The sequence below is a fragment of the Saccopteryx leptura genome, chromosome 2 (genome assembly GCF_036850995.1).
Source record: "Saccopteryx leptura isolate mSacLep1 chromosome 2, mSacLep1_pri_phased_curated, whole genome shotgun sequence".
Lineage (NCBI taxonomy): Eukaryota > Metazoa > Chordata > Mammalia > Chiroptera > Emballonuridae > Saccopteryx > Saccopteryx leptura.
The window spans coordinates 179,576,744-179,595,026 of NC_089504.1; the positions used below are offsets into that span (position 1 = coordinate 179,576,744).

The 18,283-nt window shown below is 46.1% G+C and overlaps 1 protein-coding gene across 1 annotated transcript; it reads right to left on the minus strand.

The window, feature by feature from the left end:
• Positions 1-2,917: 2,917 nt before the first annotated feature.
• On the minus strand, positions 2,918-10,435 carry LOC136395180 (retinol dehydrogenase 16-like). Its single transcript, XM_066369482.1, has 5 exons — positions 10,328-10,435; positions 9,655-9,985; positions 4,893-5,151; positions 3,877-4,040; positions 2,918-3,362 (listed from the first exon to the last, which is right to left on the minus strand). Exons 2-5 carry the CDS (start codon positions 9,965-9,967, stop codon positions 3,148-3,150), a joined length of 951 nt encoding a protein of 316 aa, XP_066225579.1. The 5' UTR covers positions 9,968-9,985; positions 10,328-10,435; the 3' UTR covers positions 2,918-3,147.
• Positions 10,436-18,283: the final 7,848 nt, after the last annotated feature.

Genomic DNA, 18,283 nt, shown 5'->3' on the forward strand with positions numbered 1-18,283 from the left:
CCTTCTTAGGTTACTAGTTGACCACACGGAATCATGGGTATGAAGCTCACTGTCCCCTTGCGTGGGTGAGTCGACCAGCAAGATGAACCTGAGACTGTAGGAGGCTTTACTGATGAAACCAGGCTTCCAGAAGGTGCTTTGTTCTCTCCCCATGGTCCACAGCTCACTCACTGGCTGCCGGGAACTTCTCTCCATGGATCTCCTCGACCTCTGGGCTGGCCTGATCCCATGCCTCCTTGAAGCCCTAAGAAAACATCTCAGGTTTGCTCATGTTGGTCTCAAAGTAATGGGGCTCGATGATAACCACCTTCACCCCGAAGTGGGAGAGCTCCCTCCTGTAAGGCACCCAGGAAGAGGGGCAAGGACTTCAGAGGTCCTGGGAGACAAACAAGGACAAAGAAATCCTAAAGTCAGCTGGGGTAAGATAAGCTTGAATGTTTGGGGAGTCGGGAAGTGCAGCAGCCAGGGGAAGAAAAATTATTAAAATGGAATGGTCCCTGTGTAGAGCTGAAATATTTTTCCGTGAATTTTACACACACAAACTTACTACTCTATATCATAACTATTCAGTTGCAAGGCAGCACTTCCCTGTTCTCTCCTCCTGTTTCCCCTGACATTCTGTCAATCTCCAGAGCTTTCCCTTTCAGCCTCCTTTGTATTCCTCAGGCCCTTCCCTCCCCTCTCCTGCTCTAGTCTACTCCCTGCAAACTGTCCTCTAAGGAGCATCTGCCTGTGATCCCCTCCACAAATTCAGAGCCATGCTCTACCCTCCAGCCAGTGGGTTCTCTAGGCTGATTTGGAAAACCAGCTCCCCTGATTTAATCTCTCCACTGGGTTGCGCTGCCGCCAACAGCAATAGTTGGGAGCCCGCCCAGTGCCCACGTCCTCATGAGCCACCACGTCCACCTTTCCAACCTCCCTCCTGCCAGGCCCAGTTGTTTATCCTCGGAGGTCCCCACAGCACAGGCAGTCAATCGTTACTCACCCTTACTGTCATATCCAGGAAGCCCTACCACCCTCCCTTGCCAGGTAGCGAGGTTGCCAAGTTCAGGTCTTCTAACCTCAGCTCAGACCCTCTCTAGGACCCTCCTCCCATTCCACTGGCTGGCACGGCCACCATGGCTAACAGGGTCACAGCCATCACAAGTGATAGCCATACCATTTCTGCATTTCTTAGATTTTTTATTTATTGGTTTTAGAGAGAGGAGGTACAGAGAGGGAAAGGTAGGGGGTGGAACGGGAAAAGTCAAATCATAATATTTGCTTCATGTATGCCCTTTGACCGGGCAAACCCGGGCTTTTGAACCTGTGACCTCAGCATTCTAGGTCAATGCCTTATCGACAGCACTGCCACAGGTCCATTTTTGTATTGCTTATCCCTTTCTAAATTGCCAGAGTTTTAATGTCAGTGACCAAATCCTGTTATCTTCAGACATTAACTATGCACTCACAGAAGTGCCCAGAAGTATCTGCAGACTTGAGTCAAATGCCCTACCTCTTAACTCACGGGATCCCTGAAACTGAAGGTCATAGGAGTTAAGAACATGGATTTTTCCTCAGTCACTTTCTAACTGAGGGACCTTCCCCAGGGCAGGGAGAGGTTGAATCAAATTTTATCGACCTGGGGTTCATCTCGATCCTCAAAAAATAAAAGGGTGCTCCCTAACGAATGCCTTGCACAAAACAAGAGAGGGGAATTAGAAGGAAGAGCATGGGACACTGTGTACCCACCAAGAAGCAGGAGGACCGAGGAAGCACCTCTGTCCCCATTCAACACCCAATGGCATTTGAGAACACAGTACTTGAAGATGCAGTAACCCCTGACCACGCACGGACACATGACCCAAGATGCTGCAGGTATTGACTATGTGGTCCCTTGCCTTCCTCAGCATGGGCAGCAGAGTCAGGGTCACTTCAAACATCCCCCGCAGGGTCGCACTGAGCATCTTTACGGAGTCCTGTTTAATCAGTCATTCGTTGGGTGCTGTGGGCATAGCGATGCCAGCGTTATTCATCAGGCCCCAGGGTCCTGGGCTCAGTTGGGGTAAGAGAGCAACAATGTGTTGTGACGCTGTAGTGGGGACACACGTGTGGTTCCAATTCATCTTCCAATTAAATCTATTTTGTTGAGTCAACAGCCATGTGATTCATGCCATGGTATAAAGAATAAGAGTTCAGGAGAGAAAATAGGAACATGGTGGTTACAGGGTGTCAGGATTTGCAAACACGTTTAGCTGCTGACTGTCAGGGATGGTCCTTCTCATTGTAGTGCTCCTTTGGCTCACAAGAGGGAATAGACCCATCTTCAAATGCATGGACAGAGTTTGAGTAGGGTCCAACTATATCTCATAGGAGAGAGACATAGACAGGTAGAAAGGAAAGGGTAAGAGACAGACATGATGGGAAAACTAGAGAAGAGAAAAGAAACAAGAACAAAAATCAGAAAAAGGAAAACCCAAAATAATTACTTTCCACACCCTGGCTGGGAAAGACACACTTGAATCCCAGGATTAGGGTAAACAGAGACAGGCCTGCATTGGGTGTGAAGAGACTAGCTCTGAAACAACCTGCAGAATTTCAGGAAGCCAAGTTCACCTTCTGTGCTGGAAGATTCCAACTTTCACTCTGGAGTGAGTGCCCAGAGCTGCTCTGGGGAAGATAAGGAGGCCTCACGTCACCCCGGGGTGTAGAATGCCCCCTCGGCTCCAGGAAGTGCCATCATCTCCTTTCACTTTCCCAAGGGCTCTCCTCGCACCATCCCCCCAGGTCCCCAGCCCACTTGGCTCTCAGGAAAGCTTTCTGGAAAAGATGGGGTGGGGTCACACAACAGTGATTGTGGTGCAACACAGACCTCAAGTCAGTGGGGGCAGGGTCTTCGGTGAGCTGGGGGTGGTGAGGGAGTGGGGGTGGGCAGAGTGTGACCTTGGGAATATTGGGAAGAGAGCAAGTCCTGCAATGTCAGTTTCTGCCCTACTCAGAAACCTTCTCTGGTCGTAACGAAATGCATATTCTTTGAGTCAATTCTTTAATTTGACTTAAATAACATTACTGAGAATGTGAACAAACTGCACCATACTTCTCTACACAGATGCATCCCCTCCCTCACACAGTAGCCAACTCCGCCCTACGATGCACCACAGTCTTGGATCACACGGACTTAGCAGGCCTTGGGGCGATCCAGTGGATCACAGCATCTGACAGGACTGTGGGCATGTAGCTCATGGGAATGTAGAGAAGCTTGGCGTCCCAGCCGGCTGAGTACCGAGTGCGGGGATGGCGGGCGGTCAGGGCGTGTTCCATGCATTCCGTCACCAAAGACAGATCCTGCGTGCACTTCTCCAATGAGCCAATCATTTTCATGCCTGTGCAGAATGAGAAAGACCCAGATGTATTCCCACTGCAGACCACTCCCACATTAAGATCAACTAACAGAATGAGTTTCTAGAATTCCTGGCCCTGTACAGTGAGTCCACCCATAACCCTTAACAGTGCCTCACTCCTACCCCAGGCAGGAACCAGAGTTCCACACTAAGCCGCCTCGGGCTTTATTCCTGGGAACATCAACAACACACAGACTGATGCCAGCTGCTGTACCACCACCTAGCCAGGAGGTGACGAGGGTCTTGTCTCTCCGGCTCCGTTTCCTCCTTAACATTAACGAGAGGTTCAGCTGAGACAGCACAGCCAGGTCTAACAGCCTGGATCTATTCCTTAGGTAACTAGTCAACCCCACAGGACCATGGACTAAGGGTCCCCTGTTTATGGGTGAGTCAGAGCACGAACGTCGGACTTGAGACTGTAGGAGATGCTAATTATGGACCTAGGCTTTCAGAAGATGGTTTGCTTCTCTCCCCATGGTCCACACAGCTCACTCACTGGATGCGAAGTACTTCTCCCCATAGATCTCCTTGACTTCTGGGCTTGCCCGATTCCATGCTTCTTGAAAACTTCTAAAAATCAGCTCAGGATTGGTCACAGGGGTCTTGAAGTAACCCGGCTCGATGATAGCCACTTTCACCCCAGAGTGGGAGAGCTCCCTCCTGCAAGGCACCCAGGAAGAGGGGCAAGGACTTCAGAGGTCTTGTTAAGGAAAACACAAAACACCAGAATAATGAAAAAAAAAAACCCACAAAATAATAAAACATCAACTAGGATTGCAGTAGATTTAGTTCAAAAGTCTGGGGAGTTATGAAGTACAGCAGACAGGAGGAGAAAATTTATGATGATATTATTGCCTCTCTACAGAGTTTGAGTAGTTTTCCAAGTATTTCCATACATTTGCTCATAACTTTAAATCCTACCAAATTGCTGAAAGGCTGCACCTAAATTCTGTCTCCTTGTATTCCTGCCAAATGTCATTGAAAACTGGGCTGTGCCAATTTTGTTTTTCCCATGCCCTTCAAACGCCTCCCTCTCTTTCCCACCCAGGTCAACCTCCTGGACATCTGTCCCTAAGGAGCATCCATGTGTCTGCGGTCTCAGCTCTCACACAGCACAGCCACCTCAGCCCTGCCGCCCGTGGAGTCTCCATTGTCCATGTGGTGAAGAAGCTCCCCTGAATAAAGGACTTCCCTGGGGCTTAACTGCCCGCAGGCTCCCAGATCCCACTTATCATAGCAGTTATGTACGTGAATGGGCTGCACAGCTGAATAATACCGGTTCCAATTCTGCCCCAGGCACTTTCTGACTGTGGGCAGAGACAGGTTAAATTAAAACTATCCCGACCCCCAGAAGATAAACCGGGCTTCCCAATAATGCCGGCCACAGAGCAAGAGAGAAGGACCTGGAAGTAAGAGCCTCTGAGGCTGTGTGGAATCACCCCCCAGGAAAAGTCCCCCAGAGAAGCACTGAAGCAGGGGGGCCGAGCGATGGCCTCTGTCCCAGCCCAATACCTGAGGGAGTCCGAGAAGGCCTGGACACCATACTTGGAGATGCCATAGCCACCACCATATAGGTTTATACGACCCAAGACGCTGGAGACGTTGACCACGCGACCCCTTGCCTTCCTCACCAAGGGCAGCAGATATAGGGTCACTTCAATCACCCCCAACAGGTTCACATCAAGCACTTTCACGAAGTCCTGTTTGGTCAGCCACTCATTGGGTGCGGTGGGCAAAGAGATGCCAGCGTTATTCACCAGGCCCCAGAGTCCTAGGCACACAGGGGGGAGGGAGCAATACTTTGCTGAGACTGGGTAGTAAAGACAGAGCTGGAGTTCCAATTCACCTTCCAATCGAGTGAGGACAGTGTGAGGAGGTGTCATGGAAAGTGGTTAAATTAGCAAACTACATGCTGTCTGCAGAGTATTGGGCAGTGCTGGCACTGTAAGCTGCTGTTGACACAGAGAATGCCATCCTCCTGATTTATTGCTTAGTGCCCAGTCCCCTGCCTGGAAGAAGAGATTTGTTGAGGCAGGACTGATGCTGATAAAGTCTAGTGAGTCCACACTGTGGATCATAGACAGTGATGTCTGAGTTTTCACACATCAATGCTGACCTTGCAGACATTATAACTATTTACCCGCATTTTCTGATTCCTCAGTGACTGTTCAACAACTATTGATGAGGGAAACAGAAAGACACAGACAGCGAGACAACAAAGAATGGAGGGAAAAGATGTAGGAAAACTACACTGTATAAACGACAAAAACATAACAGACGGCAAACATCTAAGGACACTTTGTTTGGGTAAAACAGGCCAGAAATCTCAGGTGTAGGGGAATGGGAGAATAGGGCTGCGACTGACCTCAGGGCACTGGCCTCAACACACACTGCAGGAATGTGGAGCCAGTTCCTCTAGGAAGCTCTGAGAATTCCAAGGCCAGGCTTTGAAGGGGACCCAAGGCTACCTGTTCCCCACTTCAGGCACAGTGTTCACCATCTGCCCAGACAATGCCCCCCTCTCCTCCCACCTGCAGAGGATGCCATTTTTCTTCTACTTTCTTCCCCCTCCCCCCCACCCAGGACCCACAGTTTGCCCAGCTTCATGGAAACCACTCTGTGAGACACGAAGACAGTGCTGAGGATGTAAAGATTTACCAACCACAGGCCTCCGGACAGCAAGGTCAGGGCTGGCAGGGGGAACCTGGAAATACTGACCCAGAGAGGTGAGTCCCTGGCTTGCTCAGACATGCCCTGCCCTTATAGGAGTCATATTCTCCTACCACACACTTTCCTTCTCAGAACTGAATCGATGCACATAGGTATAGAGTAGAGATTTGGGTTAAAAAAAAAAAAAGTTTCCCAAGGCTTCATTTTTGTTGAATATGATGAATAAAATGTAGGAAACAATTTCATATCATACCATAAGATACTGCTTTCATAAATGACATTAGTCAGAGAGATAGAATATTCTCTATTGCTAAAAATTAAGCCTTTTGTTTTTCTTAAGATCAGAAACAAGACAAGAGTGTCCACTTTCACCACTTCTATTCAACGCTGTTTTTGAAGTTCTGGCCACAGCAATCAGACAAGAAAAGAAATTAAAGGCATCCAAATTGGAAAAGAAGAAGGAAAACTGTCATTATTTGCATATGATATATTATATATAGAAAACTTTAAAGAGTCCACAAAGAAACTGAATTAAAATTGATATATAAACTCAGTAAAAGTAGAATGATACAAAACTAATATTCAGAAATTGATTGTATTTTTATATACCATTAACAAACCATCAGAAAGAGAAATTAAGAAATAATCCCATTTACAATTTCATGAAAACAATAAAATAGGAATAAATTTAACCAAGAAGATAAAAATCCCGTACTCATAAAATTATAAGACATTGAAGAAGATACAAATAAATAGGAGCATATACCATGATGATGGATAGAAAGAATTAAACTTGTAAAATGTCCATACTACTAAAATCAATCTATAGATTCATTGTAATCTCTTTCAAAATACCATTGGTATTTTTCACAGAACTAGAAATAATTATCCTAAAATTTATATGGAACTACAAAACACCCTGACTAGACAAAGCAATCTTGAGAACAAAGGACAAAGTTGGAAGAATCATACTATCTGATATCAAATAATACCATAAGACTGTAGTAATCAAAACAACATGGTACTGGTATAAAAACATACACATAGATCAGTGGAACATAATAGTGAGCCCAGAAATAAGCCCACGTTTATATTGTTGATTACTCTATGACAGGGGTCCCCAAACTAAGGCCCACAGGCTGCATGCGGCCCCCTAAGGCCATTTATCCGGCCCCCGTTGCACTTCCAGAAGGGGCACCTCTTTCATTGGTGGTCAGTGAGAGGAGCATAGTTCCCATTGAAATACTGGTCCGTTTGTTGATTTAAAATTAGTTGTTCTTTATTTTAAATATTGTATTTGTTTCCGTTTTGTTTTTCTACTTTAAAATAAGATATGTGCAGTGTGCATAGGGATTTGTTCATAGTTTTTTTTATAGTCCGGCCCTCCAACGGTCTGAGGGACAGTGAACCGGCCCCCTGTGTAAAAAGTTTGGGGACCCCTGCTCTATGACAAAGAAGGCAAGAATAAACACTGCAATAAAGACAGTTTCTTTAATAAATGGTATTGAAAAACTGAACAGATACATACTAACAAATAAAATTAGACCACTTCCTTACACCCAATACAAGAATAAAGTCAAAATGAATTGATAACTTAAATGTAAGACCCAAAACCATAAAACACCTGGAAGAAAACATAGTAAACTCTCTGACACAACTATTTCTAATATTATTTTGGCTCTGTCTCCTCAGGCAAGGGAAACAAAAGAAAAAATAAACAACAGGGACTACATCCAACTAAATACGTTTTTGCACAGCAAAGTAAGCCATTTATAAAATGAAAACACAACCTATGGAATGGTGAAGATATTTGTCAACGAGACATCCAAAAAGAGGTTAATATCTAAAATATATAAGGAATTTTTATAACATAGCACTAAAAAGACATATAATCTAATTAAAAAATATGGGCAGAGAACCTGACAGATATTTCTCTAAAGCAGACATAGAGATACAAAAATATAGTTAGCATCACCAATTATCAGAGAAAAGCAAATTAAAACCACAATGAGATATCACCTCATATCTGTCAGAAGAGCTATCATCAAAACATGCAAACTACAAATGGAAGTGAGGGTGTGGAGAAAAGGGAACCCTTGTGCGCCGTTGATGATATTGCAACTTGGTGTACCCACTGTGAAAAACAGTACGGAGGTTCATAAATATATTAAACATAGAACTACCATGTGGCCCAGAAATCTCACTGATGAGTATTTATCCAAAGAAATACAAAACACTAACTAAAAAAGATATATGCTTCCCTATGTTCATTGCAGCATTATTTACAGTAGCCAAGACACGGAAGCAACCTAAGTGTCCATCAACAGACAACTGGATAAAAAAGTAGTATAGACACACACACACACACACACACACACACACACACACACACACACACACACAATGAAGTCTTACTCAGCCATAAAAAAGAATGAAATCTTAACCATTTTTAACAACGTGGATGGACCTAAAGGGTATCATATAAGCTGAGTGAAATAAGTCACACAGAGAAAGACAAATACCATATGATTTCACTTATATGTGGAATGTAAATGAACAAGCAAAACAGAAACAAACTCATAGTTACAGAAAACAAACTGACAGTTGCCAGGTGGGAGGTGCATGGGGGACTGAGTGGGAAAGGTGAAGGGACTAAGAAGTACAAGTGGCACCCTGGCCAGATAGCTCAGTTGGTTAGAGGGTTGTCCTGAGTGCAGAGGTTGCCGGTTCGATCCCTGGTCAGGAAACATACAGGAGCAGATCGATGTCCCTGTCTCTCCCTTTCTCTCTCTCTAAAGTCATAAATAAAAATTTAAAGATGTTTTAAATTTAAGTTTTTGAAGAAAAATAATTCTGTTGTATAATTGCTCATCTATTAATACAAAAAATAGGATACAAACTATGGGCAAAAAATAATACCATATAGGTCAAATATTAACAGCAGTTATCTCTAGGTTGTGAGATGTGGGGTGAGTTTTCTCTATCCCTGAGCTTTCTGTGTTTTCCACATTGATCATGTTTTACATTTCTACTTAGAGAAATGATATTGATAATTTTTTATTCTCTCTCAATATGACAGGCACAGCACAGTAAAAGAAAGAGAGAGAGGACATGAACATGCATCAGTTTTCTGACCGTCCTGACATCTCAGTGTCGTCACCTGAAAATGGGTGATCTTAACTCCTGAGTGGACAAGTATGAGTCACAAACAAGAACAGGTCAACGTGCTGAGAGCAGGAGTTCGGCTCCAGCACTGTCCCCCAGCCCCCAAGTAAGCCTCAGAAAGGGAGCCCCGTTCTCCCCCAGGCACTCAGCCTCTAGACATCCAGAACCTCTGCTGAGAGCTGGGGGACACCATGGACAGGAATTCTGCAAGGATAAATTCTCTCAGCACAAACTCTCCCCAAACTACAGGGCTGCGATCAAGGTCAGGAGGAGGGCAGCAGTAAAGAGAAGAGGCTTGGCTGGCAGGCTGGGTGAGGTGAAGAAGGCAAATATGACTTCAGGTCCCAGAAAACACATTGGGAATCTTCTCCAAGTAGCAGACTATGGGTCTTCCTGTCACTGGGAGAGAAGAAACAGACTTGAGAAATCTGTGTGGTACCTTTGTCCCCGGTGCGTTCCTTCACCCACTTGGTGGCCGCAGCAATGCTCTCTGTCTTGGTGACATCCAGGATCACTGTCTCCAGCCTGTCTGACGTCTGGCCCCTGAGCTGCTCAGCCCCCTTCTCTGTCAGACATGCAGCCAGCACCCTCAAGCCTCGCAGGTCCAGCTGCCTAGCCAGCAGGTTCCCGAAGCCTGAGTCACAGCCCGTGATGAAGACATACTTGTCTCGGAGGTGGCTCACCACCTGCCTCTCCCGGTACCAGCGCAGGAGGTAGTACAGGCCCACGAGAGTCGCCAGGTACAGCCACATGGCTTTGCAGGGGACAGGCTGGCAGGCAAGAGTGAAACAAGGATGTGGCCAGTGTTCAGTTAGGGGATCCAAGAGCACACAGATAAGAGTCATTGCACCAACCTCCAGGCTTGCTGTTCATCTTGATTAGTATTATTTGTTCTTGCCCCAACTAGTATGAACTCTGGTACACTTACACTATTGCTCATAGAAGACAGTGCATTTTCCAGAGAACCCCTTGACCTGAGGACAGTTTTCCCGACCACCTTCTCCTGGTTCTCCCACTCCTTCCTCTCTCCCTCCACCCACCTCTCCCCCATTAACCTTCCCTAAAGGAACCCCCTCTGGCCGTGATCTCATGGTCCAGAACTGTCTTCTTACCTTTAACCTGCTCAAGCCTGGAACCCTTGTCACCCAGACCTACTGGAAAGTGTCACAAAGAGGACACTCTTTGAATCAAGACACACGTGAGTTCAATATCCAGCTCTGCTCCACCTACCGTGTGGCCTCGGCAGCTGCGTGGACTCTGAGCCTGGGTTCTTCTCATTTGGCTCAGCCTAGAATTCATTCCTGAAAATACTAAGCTCTGTTTAGAAAAGTATTATACATCCCAGTTTTGAAAGGAAAGGCATATAAGATTCCCCTGTGATGTAGAAAGTCTCACGGGCAGGAAGGTCTTCTAGAGGCAGCGGGGGGAAGGAGGTGTCTGACTGACCTCCGAGGCAGAGACGAGAAGGGCACAGGGCAGCTCACGCTGTGGAACCCCTCCTGGTACCTCGGAGGGTGGAGGGAATGGACTTAACAAAATGCGGCCCTCAGAGTTGTCACCCTCTCACTCCATGAAGATGCCCTGTCCCCAGCCCTGGGTGCCCGTTTACATGGCTCTCTGCCCTCCTGTACCAGGCTGTCCCCTGCCAGCCACACATGCAGAATCCAGACCCAGACCCAGACCGCAAAGGCAGAAAGGGCCGACTTGAACAGGGACTGAGGACTGGTCCTTAAATTCATCATCAGGAAGGGCTGTAAACCCCAGCAACTGGTAAGGCCTCAGCTCAGTCTGAATGAGGGTGATGCTGGGAGGTGGACGGAGCTGCCCACTCAGGACAAAAAAGAAAGGACAAGAGTCGGAGCCCAGAACAGCTGTTCCTGAGGGGACTCAGGGTGAGGTGGGGGAAACCATTTCAGAGAAGTGGGTGGAATGGCGGGTGGAACAATGCTGAGAGTAGGGCAGCTTCCTCATGGCACCCCTGTGGCATTGACCCAATTGAGCCTCGGCGCTGCTCACGTCCACAGAAATGGACCAGACCCCCCTTTCAGGGGGGCATGGAGTCTGGTGGAAGGTCTGAGGGACTCTGAGGCTCGGTTACATTGAACCTTTCTATCAATGCCTTCTTCCTTCCACCGTGGCAACGCCCTTCAGCTGCAGCCCTGGTGGAGCTCCGCAGTCAGCCTTGGTGGGTGTGGCCTTCCAGAAGTCCAATCAGAGATCAGAGACCTAACCGTCCACTGCTCCTTGACCTTCCAGAGAGGACTCCTGAAGGCGGACCCAAACTTCTTGAACACCTTTCCCCAACGGCTACCAAATAGTTCAATGATCATTGTTTTAGGGGAGAAAAATGACAGAAGTCCAGAAGCTCCAGGTTAAGCCTAAAACAATGGTTTCATTTTAATAAAGCAACATGGACTGTGTCTGAGTGAGGTGAGCACTAGAACATTGACGTGAAGCCTCTGGAGAGAAGGGACTTATTATAATTATATTTCCAGTACTTGGAATGCTTAGCAGCTAACAGAGATACATGGATGTGGTAGTAGATGACACTGCAACATCCTGCTTCATTCTCCATTTCCACCTGCATTTCTTACATTGTCTGAGAATATGAGATTGCGCAAAGCCTCCATTCCCCTCAACTTTATAATTATGGAAAAGAATCAAGATGACTGCAGTGAATCCTCTCAACTCCAACTCTCAGGGAATCTAAGAAGCCACATTTTGTCATCAAAATGTGGACTTAGCAAGTCCTTTAGGAAACACTGGAGAATTCAAGGGATATTTCTATCCAGCACACAGTAGGTTTTCAACAAAAGTTAGTCAAAATTGAATAAATCTGGAATCAGCAAGTGACTGTCAAAACATTTGCAGAGGCTCTGGCCAGTTGGATCAGTGGTAGAGCGTCGGCCTGGCATGCAGGAGTCCCGGGTTCGATTCCCGGCCAGGGCACACAGGAGAGGCGCCCATCTGCTTCTCCACCCCTCCCCCTCTCCTTCCTCTCTGTCTCTCTCTTCCCCTCCTGCAGCCAAGGCTCCATTGGAGCAAAGTTGGCCCGGGCGCTGAGGATGGCTCTGTGGCCTCTGCCTCAGGTGCTAGAATGGCCTTGGTTGCAACAGAGCAACGCCCCAGATGAGCAGAACATCGCCCCCTGGTGGGCATGCTGGGTGGATCCCGGTCGGGTGCATGCGGGAGTCTGTCTGACTGCCTCCCCATTTCCAACTTAGAAAATACAAAAAAGAAAAAGAAACAAAACCAACATTTGCAGAGACCCTGGGACAGGTGCTGGGGACCAGAAGGGGGAGGAATCTGAGGGAGGAGAAACCAAAGGAGGGGGAATAGCTGAGGTACACTAGGAGGCTGTTTCCCTGGGGGTGTAGTGCCCTTCCAATCTCTATCACTCTCTCCAAGATCTTTTGTTCTTAGACTAACCTTGCACATCACACACACACACACACACACACACACACACACACACACACTCACTCTTGGGGAAATTATAGAGAGGAAAAGTTGTCTCTCATGAAAGGATGAAGGCTTGCAAGCAAAAACAATTCACCATCCCTTTCTCAAGCCCCTCCCCAGACCATGCCATGCTTCTCTCGGCCATTGTGAAGAGGGCTTCCCTGTCACTCTTCAATTTCCCAGAATTCCCAGGGTTGAGTCACCTCCCCAGAAGTGTATGCTCTACCCCACTTTTTAAAAATCCCAGGCCCCATCCTTGAGAAGCTCTCCTTTTGGACACCATGGACCCCTTTGAAAATCTAAGGAAGGTCCAAACCCCCTTAAAAATGATTTAACAAGCAGGATTTCGTATATACTTTTCAGGGGGTTCATAAGCCACCTAAAGCCATTACATGCCAGGAATCCAGGTCAACAAGGGTTTACTGACTTACTAGCAGTGTGACTCAGGCAGGTTGTCTAACCTCTCTGTGCTTCAGCTTCCTTGCCTAGCACAGCACCCACCTCAAGTTATTTTGAGGATGAAATAAAATGATGCATGAAAAGCACTTTGCAGTTGTGCCTGGCAAATGGTGAATATTCAATATATGTTAGCTGTTACTACATCTCTTCGGTGGTAATTCATAGTGGCATTTGGGGATGCTTTTTACCTTCTATGTAAGAACACATAGTCAAACAACTAAATAATAGAAGCTGGTGTTGATTGATTTCAGAGAAAAAGGCTGGTGGTGAGACTTGGGAAAATTATCTCAAGATCAGTTCCACAAGAAGGATCTCTTCTTCCTCATCACCAAGAAGTATAAAAGGGCCATGCTTGCCTGACCAGGCGGTGGCGCAGTAGATAGAGCGTCGGACTGGGATGCGGAAGGATCCAGGTTCAAGACCCCAAGGTCGCCAGCTTGAGCGCAGGCTCATCTGGTTTGAGCAAAAAGCTCACCGGCTTGGACCCAAGGTCGCTGGCTCCAGCAAGGGGTTACTCGGTCTGCTGAAGGCCCACGGTCAAGGCACATATGAGAAAGCAGTCAATGAACAACTAAGAAGTTGTAACTCGCAACGAGAAACTAATGATTGATGCTTCTCATCTCTCTCTGTTTCTGTCTGTCTGTCCCTATTTCTGCCTCTGTAAAAAAAAAAGAAAGAAAAAAAGGGCCATGCTTATGCCAAGCTCTTTACTTTTTTATTACTATTATTAAATGAGAGGTGGGAAGGCAGAGAGACAGACTTCCACAAGGCCCCTACCAGGTGATGCTCTGTGGTCTGTGGCTGCTGCTCTGGTTGCTGAGCAACCAAGCTATTTTAGCACCTGAGGTGAGGTTATGGAGCCATCCTCAGTGCCCACCTATGGCCAACTTGCTCGAACCATTTCATTAGAGCCATGGCTGTGGGAGAGGGAGAGGGAGAGGAAGAGAGAGAGAGGAAAGGGGGAGGGAAAGGGTAGAGAAGCACATGATTGCTTTTTCTGTATGCCCTGCCCTGGAATCAAACCCAGGACTTCCACATGCCGAACAATGCTCTACCACTGAGCAAACTGTCCAGAGCCACTTTATTTATTTTATCTCATGTAACTCATAGAATAACCTTATGATGGAAGCACTTTACATATAAAGAGATTCAGACACAGAAAGGTAACGTGACTTGCCTAAAGTCACACAGGTACTAAGTGGTGGAACAAGGTGTCAGAGCCAAGACTAATCCCCAAACTATTGTTACTTTCACTGTGTCTCGGCAAAGCATGAGTGAGCAGAAAAGAGCTGAACCAAACCAAGGACAAGGTCACTGGGTCACATCCTTCTTTGAGGAGCCTGGGGTGCCCCTTATCTGGTGCTGCTGGGCAGACAAGGCTGCCTCCCTGACAGGGAGAAGCGGTGGCTGGATTTGGCGTCTGTACTCAGTATCCTTCTGAAGCTCAAGCTGGGAATGGGAGTGCAATTGCTGCCAAATTCCTCAGCCTTGACCTGTTCACAGTCCACCTGTCCTTGCCACACAAAGTAGGGTCCAAGGCCACAAAGGTCACAAAGTTGAGGTAAGATTCCTGGGACTGCCTGCCCTGCCTTCAGGGTCCAGGCACAAGCTCTTGGCCCCCAACCGACCTTTTGAAGCTGCCTGACTTTATCTGTGACTTCCAATAACTCCTCCCTTGTACCTTCCTTCCTTTCTGATTGTTGATTCCAATGTCTTGTCTACATTTTTTAAAAAACAAAAGGGGGAGGGCAGGAAGAGGAAGAAGAAAGAGTAAATTTCCTGGAATTGTTTCACTGCTGCCATCCTGGTGCTTGGAGCAGAACTGTCTGCCCCACTCGTCTTGCCTAGATTGTCAAGGAGCCTGGGCTCCTGTCCCTCCCTCTTTCCCTTCCTTCCAGTCTCTCTTTCCAGCTGCTCATCTCCTCCCTCCAAAGAAAAATACCCACATGAAAACTGCAGAGCTATCACTTATTTCTTCCTGAGGGAGCAGATTTCCCTCTGTGCCTCTGCCAGAAGTGACCATAATCACTTCCTCTGGCTGCACATACACATTGGGTGATATGATGGGGTGGGGACTACAGAGCAGGTGGAGGTGACGCTGCAGGAGGTGAAGTCGCCATATGGAAGGGAAGAAGAGACCTGGGGTGGAAAATTCACAGACACAAGCCAGTAAAATGCAGTCTTGAGAGGAATGGAAATGGCCATGGGTCAGAATGTGTGGTCTGTGAGGAGAGAACAGAGACCAGAACTAGAGGGGCTTGGTCTAGTGCAGTCTCCATCTATCAAAGGCATGGAGAAGGAAACAAAAATTCTCATAAGGCTTCTTATTGAAAAAAGATATTCATAGGCTAGAAACTGAGATCCTAAAGAGAGAGAGCAAGAAAGAGTAGAATGGTCTGAAAAGTCAAAGTAATTAGCTGATTATGACAGATTTTTTTATCTCTGCCCCAAGTTTCTGGATAATAGGAACATTTCTTCTTCTAATGAACATCTCTCTTCTTCTTTTTTTTTTTTTCTTTGCAGGGACAGAGAGAGAGAGTCAGAGAGAGGGATAGATAGGGATAGACAGACAGGAATGAAGAAAGATGAGAAGCATCAATCATCAGTTTTTTGTTGTGACACCTTAGTTGTTCATTGATTGCTTTCTCATATGTGCCTTGACTGCAGGCCTTCAGAAGACCGAGTAACCCCTTGCTTGAGCCAGCGACCTTGGGTCTAAGCTGATGAGCATTTTTTTATTTTGCTCAAGCTGGATGAGCCCACACTCAAGCTGGCAACCTAGGGGCCTCGAGCCTGGATCCTTGGCATCCCAGTCTAATGCTCTATCCACTGCACCACTGCCTGGTCAGGTGAGGTGACTCTTGGTGGGTCCTGGATAGCACCAGGATGGGGGCTGGTCACCAGGAAGAGGAAGCCTTGCTCAGAGGCTTGGACTTTCAGCCCTACTCCCCATCCTGTAGGGAGAGAGGGGGCTGGAGAGTAAATCAATAATCATACTTACGTGAGGAGGGGTCCACAAAAATTCCTAAACTATGAGGTTCAGAGATCTTCTGGGTTGGTGAAAACATCCACATGCCTGAAGTGTCCCCCAGCTCCACAGGGACAATAGCTCAGGACCATTCCGAACCTCACCCTAGGTACCCACCGCTTTTTTTTTTTTTTTTGACAGATGCAGAGAGAGAGAGTCAGAGAGAGGGACAGATAGGGACAGATAGGCAGGAAGAGAGAGATGAGAAGCATCAATTCTTATTGTGGCACCTTCATTGTTCATTGATTGTTTTCTCATATGTGACTTGATGGGGAGGGGGCTACAGCAGACTGAGTGACCCCTTGCTCAAGCCAGCAACCTTGGGCTCAAGGTGGTGAGCCTTGCTCAAACCAGATGAGCCAGCGCTCAAGCTGGCGACCTCAGGGTTTTGAACCTGGGTCTTCCACATCTCAGTTCAATGCTCTATCTACTGTACCACCACCTAGTGAGGCTGTACCTACCTCTTTATCTGGATGTTCATCTGTATCTTTTATAATAAACCAACCAGTTAATGTAAGTAAATATTTCCCAGAGCTTTGTAATCCATTCTAACAAATTATATGAAACTGAAGGGAGTTTCTAGAATCCCTGACTTTATTACCATGTTGGACAGAAGTGTGGGTACCCTGGGAATTAATTACTTGTGACTGGCACATAAAGTGAGGACCATCCTGTGGGACTGAGCACTTAAACCTGTGGATCTGACACTAATGCCAAGTGATTTGTGACAGGATTGGATTAAATTATATGATAACCCCCCAAAATTATAGCATACCCAGTTGGTGTTCGGAGAGATGGAAAATTGGTTTGTCTGGGGGGAAAACCCTATGTATTTAGTGTCAAAAATGTTGTGCATAAAGAAACAGTTTTCCAAGAATGAAGCTGGGGGCATTACAATACCTGACTTTAAACTATATTATAGGGCCACAATAATCAAAACAGCATGGTATTGGCAGAAAAATAGACACTCAGACCAATGGAACAGAATAGAAAGCCCAGAAATAAAACCACATATATATGGTCAAATAATCTTTGATAAAGGGGCCAACAACACACAATGGAGAAAAGAAAGCCTCTTCAACAAATGGTGTTGGGAAAACTGGAAAGCCACATGCAAAAGAATGAAACTCGACTACAGCCTGTCCCCGTGTACTAAAATTAATTCAAAATGGATCAAAGACCTAAATATAAGACCTGAAACAATAAAGTACATAGAAGAAGACATAGGTACTAAACTCATGGACCTAGGTTTTAAAGAACATTTTATGAACTTGACTCCAATGGCAAGAGAAGTGAAGGCAAAGATAAATGAATGGGACTACATCAGAATAAAAAGTTTTTGCTCAGCAAGAGAAACTGATATAAAAATAAACAGACAGCCAACTAAATGGGAAATGATATTTTCAAACAACAGCTCAGATAAGGGCCTAATTTCCAAAATTTACAAAGAACTCATAAAACTCAACAACAAACAAACAAACAATCCAATAAAAAAATGGGAAGAAGACATGAATAGACACTTCTCCCAGGAAGAGATACAAATGGCCAACAGATATATGAAAAAATGCTCAGCTTCATTAGTTATTAGGGAAATGCAAATCAAAACTACAATGAGATACCACCTCACACCTGTTAGATTAGCTATGATCAACAAGACGGGTAATAGCAAATGTTGGAGAGGCTGTGGAGAAAAAGGAACCCTCATTCACTGTTGGTGGGACTGTAAGGTAGTACAACCATTATGGAGGAAAGTATGGTGGTTCCTCAAAAAACTGCAAATAGAACTACCTTATGACCCAGCAATCCCTCTACTGGGTATATACCCCCAAAACTCAGAAACATTGATACATGAAGACACATGTAGCCCCATGTTCATTGCAGCACTGTTCACAGTGGCCAAGACATGGAAACAACCCAAAAGCCCTTCAATAGAAGACTGGATAAAGAAGATGTGGCACATATACACTATGGAATACTACTCAGCCATAAGAAACGATGACATCAGATCATTTACAGCAAAATGGTGGGATCTTGATAACATTATAAGGAGTGAAATAAGTAAATCAGAAAAAAACAAGAACTACATGATTCCATACATTGGTGGAACATAAAAATGAGA